At 44.9% G+C, this 8,053-nt stretch overlaps 1 protein-coding gene across 1 annotated transcript; it reads right to left on the reverse strand.

Moving 5' to 3' along the window:
• Positions 1-2,689: 2,689 nt before the first annotated feature.
• LOC135109141 (uncharacterized) lies at positions 2,690-6,283 on the reverse strand. Its single transcript, XM_064020265.1, has 5 exons — positions 6,131-6,283; positions 4,796-4,891; positions 3,998-4,566; positions 3,670-3,816; positions 2,690-3,380 (listed from the first exon to the last, which is right to left on the reverse strand). Exons 2-5 carry the CDS (start codon positions 4,821-4,823, stop codon positions 3,222-3,224), a joined length of 903 nt encoding a protein of 300 aa, XP_063876335.1. The 5' UTR covers positions 4,824-4,891; positions 6,131-6,283; the 3' UTR covers positions 2,690-3,221.
• Positions 6,284-8,053: the final 1,770 nt, after the last annotated feature.

Below are 8,053 nucleotides of genomic sequence, written 5' to 3' on the forward strand. Positions count from 1 at the left end.
AGTAATGGTACTTGCAGCAAAGACTGGAACAAGTGTGTAGAGGGAGCTTTTTGATAAGGAATGATGGAGGAATAAGAAAAAAAATGAGTGCAAAATAAAAGAAGGCTTGATTCCTGAACAATATGAAGATATTTAGTTTTCTAAGCAGAGGAACTGACAGACACTTGAACATACCTTGCCGCTGTCTTTCCACCGTGTTAAAACTGTCACGCCGAGGGTTCCAATTGTCAGGAGCAACATAAGTGAATGAAATAGAATATTATAATAATAATAATAATAATAATAATAATAATCGTTATTATTATTATTATTATTATTATTATTATTATTATTATTATTATTATTTCTATTATTATTATTATTATTATTATTACTATTGTTATTATTATTATTATTATTATTATTATTATTAATATTATTATTATTATTATTCCGACAATGATAATAAAACTGATCGGGATTTTTTCTCTTTTTTAAGGAAGGGCAACAAACAGATATAAAAAAAAAAAGGCCCATTGAAAGTGCCAGTTTCTATAGAGGCCAGTCCAAAAAGCAAATCCAAAATTATAGAGAAGTGTCTTGAAAGAGTTTTTAAATCACAGGCAGGGGAAACATAAGAACGTAAGAAATAAGGGAAACTGCAAGAAGCCACCAGGCTTACCCGTGGCAGTCCCTGTATGAAATATACCTACCTATTTTCACCTATCATCTCCATCCATAAGCCCGTCTAATCTTCTCTTAAAGCTCCCTAATGTCTTAACACTAACAACTTGATAACTGACTCCATTCCATTCATCTGTCACTATTTGTGAACCAATTTCCTCCTACCTCTTTCTTAAACCAAATTTTTTTCAAGTTTGAACCCGTTATTTCTTGTTCTGTTCTGGTTGCTCATCCTAAGAATTTTGCTTACGTCCTCCTTGTTATAACCCTTATACCACTTAAAGACTTCTATTGGGTCCCCTTCTTAATCTACGTTAAGGAAGGGAAGTACAGAAGCAGGCAGAGAGTTGCAAACATACTTGAATTTTGTCTGTTCATCGTTCTGGAAGGTTTCAGAGGTTTTGTACCACTAAAAGAGCCATAGATTCTATTATTTTTAAACAGACAATATTTATGCAATAAAGAACCAGAGATGACGTTCCTGAAAATTATCACAAGCACGTGATGCCTGATGGCAGAAAGTGACCTCAGACTTGGGCAGCCTCATTCCCAAGCGTTGTTCTCCTACAGGAGTGAAAAAAAAAATGGTGTCCTCTCGAGGCATGCGGTCTGAGAAACATGTGATTTCATCCTTCAGAAAGAGGAAGCGATGCTCCCTTCGGGCAAGAGGCAAACGGTAAGGGTGGCCGCAGGCAACGCACTTGGGAATTGGGGACCTGGATGAGCAGGATGTCATGATGGCCCTCGGACATACAAGGTGCCTGCTTCCCTGGTGGCTGCACAGCTACTACTCATCTCAAACACGCCCAAACATGTCTGGAAAGAGCTGTGGAGTCCCCACATCCATCCATCATTAACTTAGTAATTAACATATTTACTCCTTTGCTTATCTTGCTAATGGTTTAGGAATTATTATCATGTAATTTCACATTTATATAGGCTCTGATTCAGCCTGCAAGTGGACAGGGGAAAATGTTCGTATTAGCACTGGTTAATGGACCCATGGATTTTTAAAAAAAGACCAGCATCATCCAACACAACGCCACCCAACACAGCACCACCCAACACAGCACCAACACAACACCACTCAACACAACACAACACCACGCAACACAACACCACCCAACACAGCACCACCCAATACAGCACCACCCAACACAGCACCACACAACCAAAACAGCACCATCCAACACAGCACTACACAACGCTACACCACGCAACACAGCACCACCCAACACAGCACCATCCAACACAGCACTACACAACGCTACACCACGCAACACAACACCACCCAACACAGCACCACCCAACACAGCACCACACAACACAACACCACGTAGCACAACACCACGCAACACACCACGCAACACAACACCACACAACACAACACCACGCAACATAAGAACATAAGAAATAAGGGAAGCTGCAAAGAAGCGACCAGGCTTACACGTGGCAGTCCCTGTATGAAACACTCCTACCTATTTCCATCTGTTATCCCCATCCATAAACTTGTCTAATCTTCTCTTAAAGCTCTCTAGTGTCCTAGCACTAACTACATGATTACTGAGTCCGTTCCACTCATCTACCACTCTATTTGAGAACCAATTTTTTCCTATCTCCTTCCTAAACCTAAATTTTTCAAGCTTGAACCCGTTATTTCTTGTATTGAACCCATCACAGAACCACATGACAAAGCCCTCCACAACCTTACCCGCTTATCTCCGTCAGGTACTCCAGCAAATTGACTTAACCTCTGCATCTAGTTCTGTCTATGTCTTCTCTCTCTCTCTCTCTCATCTCTCTCTCTCTCTCTTCTCTCTCCTCTCTCTCTCTCTCTCCTCTCTCTCTCTCTCTCTCTCTCTCTCTCTCTCTCTCTCTCTCTCTCTCTTTACCATTCCTAGGCTGCCCATTCATTGTTGTAATAGTCCATCTGTTATCTCCCTTTTTTTTCTCTTAATGTTGTCTTCACTCCCGGATTGCTCCCATAAACACATTATGGTATACAGGAAAATATAAAAGCAGAAGATGAAGGTCAAGACTCTTTATTACAGACCGACAGATTGAAGTACTGCAGGATTTGTCAAATATAGCCTGCAACGTTAAGGGTTTAAGTAGGTATAATGCAGTAAGTTTTTAGCTGTTTATAGTATTCGAGCGATGGGCTGCCAGGATGCTGGCAGCCCATACAGAAAGAATCTGGGCAAGTCGTATAACATTGTATATGTTCTATATTCTTAGTTTTCTTTAATGCTGCCGAAGACCTCAACTGTTTCGTCTGGTCTTTTGATTTATTCATACTATGTCGCATGAAGGAACATAGTTTGTCACGAAATAAACGCTTTTTTTTTCAACTTAGATTGACTATAAAATTTATTTGACTATCTTGGTGATTCTGGTGATCTGATACACTACTAGCAATTGGGGGACTGTCCTTACGACTGCCAGATGGATACACACAAACAAGAAGAGCAAGACACTCCTCCAAGAAAGCAGCTGCCCTAATGCCCCACTCAGCCCTGCACCACAATGCCCGCCACCCTCACCACGACCAGCCGGAGTTACTTTTCCTCAGAGAGAGGTTCGTTTACCTCGGCCCACCTTTCTCCGGGGCCATCCTCTTTAAGAACTCTCCTGAAGAAGTTGTGATTGAACTTGTACAGTTCCTGAGAAAACTCGCACGGAAGCGCCTCATCTTCCCAAGCACAAGTCATGGTGTCCTGTGGGCCGAAACAGACATGTCAGAGGTAACATACTCGAGGGAAAAATTATATATTTGTATGTGGATTAGTATGCTGCTGCTGGTGTGTGTGTGTGTGTGTGTGTGTGTGTGTGTGTGTGTGTGTGTGTGTTTAACTATGGTTGTGTGTACTCATACATCTAGAGAGTGGAACCTGTGGCCTTGGCTGCCAGCGCAATGCTGTGGCCACTCAACAAAGGGTGATACTTTAGCTGTGCGTATATACGTATGACTAAATCGCTGCTACAGGAAAGGTGTGGGCAACTCACCTGACTAAATACCGTGTTGTTGTTGCAGAAGAAGGAATACTGTAAAGTGTATGGAGTTGTGAAGTTAGCGGGGAACAGTTGTTGGAAAGGCACACACACGTGGAAGATCTTGCAGTCGTTCTCGACGTCAGCATAGTAACCATAAATCTGTCACAAACAACATCTCGTGAGTTAAGGCCCGAAGTGTTGCCACGCGGACACCTGCCAGTGTCACAAAGGTATGAGGCAGTGTCACACGGACACCTGCCACTGCTACAAAGGTATCTGGCATGCCCTCCTATACACAGGTAATGCTATAAGGCAGTACCACAGCAGGAAAGTAACTTACTTTGTCATCGCATCTGAAGTTGTCCACTGGATTTGGTATGACCAGCGTGTAGTTGTCAGCCAAACGCTCATGAAGAGGCCTAAGTTCTGGCTGCATTTTGAAAAGCTGAGCGTTGCCACCAGCGTCGCGGAGGACCTTGTAACTAGTTGACTTAACCAGCGCGTCTTGTAGTCTCTTTCTCCTTCCCGTGTCTTGAGACGCTGCGCTATACTGGGTAACCTGGGGAAGAGTCTGGGGGTCTCTTACCAATGGGACTGGCTGAGGCCTTGGGGGGGAAGCTTTTGAGGGGCTTGATGGAACAGTGAACTGAGCATCAGAGGTGTCCTGAGCTTGAGGCTCCTGGTTTTGAACACTACTATGGGAAAGAGAAAGGAAATTGGCTTGTTGGGCTTCAAAATGCGGAAGGTCTTTGGCGTTGATTTTGACCCAAACGGTATTTGGGTCGCCAGAATCTTGCCGGGTATCAAGTTGTGCTCTTGGATAATAGCGGTGCTGATCAACGTGGGGTAAACCGGACTGCACCACTTGTGGACCCCTGCGTCTAGGCGAGGCTAGCACGATCCCACTTGCTGAAATGTATCAAGAATTCCCTGTTATTTATAAGTCATGTCATTGATTTCTCTCTCTCTCTCTCTCTCTCTCTCTCTCTCTCTCTCTCTCTCTCTCTCTCTCTCTCTCTCTCTCTCTCTCTCTCTCTATCTGTTAGTTTTCGTAATTTCTAATCTACCATCCATTCACACGCACATCTGTCTTTTCTTATATACTCATCATGGTGCGGTGGAACATCTTTATACTCACAGGCCAGCAGCAAGATGAGGAGCTTCATGGCGGTGGGAGCAGGCAGGCAGGCAGGCAGGTAGGGCGGGGCGGGACCGGGGAGGGAATGAGCCGCGCCTAAAGGGAAAAACAAGACGGACACTGACACCAGCATTCGAGTTCAACAACCAGGTGAATCCTTCTACCTAACTCATGAAGTGCTTGTGATAGGAAAACAAAGTAATGGCGCCATTTTCGTTCACATACATTCCCTCTGTACATTTCCTTGTATTAGCTTATAATTATGATAACCATAGCGAAGGAAATACACCGTTCACTTAGTGTTAGTATGGAATATCCGTATGACATTTTCATTTATTTTAAACTTTAAGGAAAACTGAAACATTTGTGATTGCGCTAAGGTTTGATAAACGTATGGTGAAAATAATAATAGTAACGGAAATGTACAAGACGATATCTTTCATAATAAATCAATTTTCATCATCACTCACACGCATGTGCCAGCCAAGTCAGAGTGACCAGTCAAGGCGTCACACTTTGGCTCCCTGCGCAAATGAACCCCAGGATTGTATTGCCAAAAGCTTCGGCGTTTTATTCGACTTCCTTTAACAAGCTGTAGTGAAAGTAGACTGGAACTTTCAAAAATATTTCCATAATTATAGTTTAACAAGGATTCTGTAACATCAATAAAAAACAAAACAAAACACGATAACTTGACTAATTATCTTTGTAGTCTTTGAAAATAGTAATAAAAAAACAAAGCGTTTCAAAGTATGTGAGTCGAAGCAGCTCATCAAGGGTGTTCCTGTGGCGGACAACACAGAAGACCTAAGCCCGTATTTTTAAACCCTTTGACCTCTTAGCATTACTATTTTCAAAAGGTAGAGTACACGAATGATCAGTCTGATTCTCATAGATATTTTTTTTAACTCATTGGCGGTGCAGAATCATGGAAACATGAAAACAACACCGGAAACCGTAATGGCAACTGGAGTCTGTTATAAGTCGGGATGAGATGCAGAAACCTTTCAAATTGCGAAGCCCGTGACATGTATTTCACCTGAATCAAATTTTTCACCTTTATCTACTATTCTGTACTTGACACAAAACTATATGTATTCTAAAGTCTGTGTTCATCTTGCTTAGTAACCGGGAAAACGTTTTTGAGGGAGGTAAACAGTGGTAGGCATGAAATCACAATAAGAGGTCTTTGCTTATCGTAAATCAACGGCCAAAAAATATGGAAGCCATTACGTCAGCAAACTTTAGCTTGTGATTGTTACAAAGTACTCCATATCGTCACTTCTGTGTAAGACCGACTGATCTGATATGATATAACAAGAGCAAACTCCTTACTGGTAAATGTGGTGGCAATGCCCCTGTGGCTGGGACTGAAGTCCGTGACTACGACGAAGGTGGTGGCTGTGGAGGCACCTGTCTAGGTCTGCAAGGAATGGTCAACTGCTGATACAGAAGCGGCGTCCGTACTTATATGCTGGCGTGGACTCCAGTAAGGGGAGGGCGTGGGTACTGGCCACTGCATGCCCCATCCTGTTCCACCTTTCTTCTTCCTCCTCCTCCTCCTCCTTCTACTCCTTCTCCTCCTCCTTCTACTCCTCCTCCTCCTCCTCCTCCTCCTCCTCCTCCAGAAGACCCCACAACATCCTGCTCCCGGGTTGTCCTCTGCTTAGTGACCTGCCGATGTCGCCGCTGACTTTATCCCCTTGATATAATGAGTGATTTGTGTTCTTTACCCGTCCGTTACTTGTTCTGGGCAAGTAACCGCCACTGACACCAAAGGAGAGCGATGGCAGTCTTGCGAGGAGAAAAGCATACCACACAGTTCAGTCCTCCCTCCACCATCTCACCTCTTCCCCTCCTTTCCCTCCCCTCTCCATGCTCCTCTTCCCCTCTCCCTCCCTCTCTCTCATCCTGCCCTTAGTTCCCTATCCCCTGTCTCCATCCCCCCTCGCCTGCCCTCCTTTACTTCCCCTCCTTGAAGAGCTCCCTGAAGTCTCCTTGTTGCGCCGCCACCACCACCACCACCACCACCACCACCACCATCACCATCATCATCATCGGTGTCGTCACCAGCTAAACCACTTCCATCATTACCATCATCACTGTCATCATCACCATCGCATTTATCTTCTCCCCACCATTACCGTAACTACCATCATCACTTCCATCATAATCATCACCACCACCATACCAGCTGAGTGAGCCCCACCCATTACCATTATCAAAACTACAGTTACCATCACCTTAATCACCACCACCACTACCACCGCCACCGCCCTGTCCCCTCCCCTACCCCCCAAGCTCGTAAGAAGGCCTACCCGTGGAGAAGGAAAGGGAACATCTATATTTGAACACTCCCCCTTCTCCCCCCCCCCTGTCAATATATCAACTACTGTCCCCTACCTGGTTGTAACTTGAACACTCTCCCTCCCCACAGCTGTTCCTCCCTCCCTCCAGCCAACAGCCCCTCCCTGATAATACCTCTCACTGCCTGCCAATAACCTCACCCTACCAACAGTCCATCTCTACTAAAGTCTCCCATGCCAACACTCTTCTCTTCCTATAAACACTCATTCTCTCCCTCTCTCCCTGCTGACCGCCCTCTCTTTGTTTACCAACCACCTTCCCTCTCTGCCAACCCTCTCCCCTTTTGCTTTTCATACTAGTCTTCCCTTTCTTCCTGCTGACAGTCCCACCCCCTCCCTCCTTGGCCTGTTTCTCGACCTTCTGATAATTCTTTCCTATTGTCTTTGTATCTCTTCCTGCTTTCAGCCACTCCCCAATTTGCTTTGTCCAATGACCTCATGCAGACCTAACTACCGAGACTTGGAGAAACGACCGTATTATCCTCTCCTTCTTGACCTTCATCAGTGGCTCTTTCCCACGACCTTTCTCAAGCCTGACCTGCAAGACTACCTATGCTCTGACCCTTTCTTCAAACCTGTTGGTGGTGCTGCTTCTTCTGCTGCTTGTTTGACCTACATCCATTTTCTTTTTCACCCGAGAGCGAAACCTTAAACTTTTACCGCTATTACTCCATGACCTTGACACACCCACGTACCTTTCCTCCCTCCATCCATCCCCCTGCCTCATAGTGCCCCATGCCTCCTCCATCTCCTCTTTTCCCCCTTTCCCCCTCCCCCTTGGCACTGTGGCCCTTGGAGAGTGTGACCTGCCGTGTAGTGCCCCCTGCCTCGGCCTGCAGTGATGCTGAAACAAACCTGCTGGTGCTGCGAGGCCACGCTTCCTCATACCCGC

Source organism: Scylla paramamosain, chromosome 2 (genome assembly GCF_035594125.1).
Source record: "Scylla paramamosain isolate STU-SP2022 chromosome 2, ASM3559412v1, whole genome shotgun sequence".
Taxonomy (NCBI): Eukaryota; Metazoa; Arthropoda; class Malacostraca; order Decapoda; family Portunidae; genus Scylla; species Scylla paramamosain.

Coding starts and splice junctions, on each gene's coding strand:
- LOC135109141 (XM_064020265.1), bottom strand. CDS start 4,823: ATGAAGCTCCTCATCTTGCTGCTGGCCT. Junction 3,817..3,997: donor ACTTCAGATGCGATGACAAA/GTAAGTTACTTT, acceptor TGTTTGTGACAG/ATTTATGGTTACTATGCTGA. Junction 3,381..3,669: donor ACAACACGGTATTTAGTCAG/GTGAGTTGCCCA, acceptor TTCGGCCCACAG/GACACCATGACTTGTGCTTG.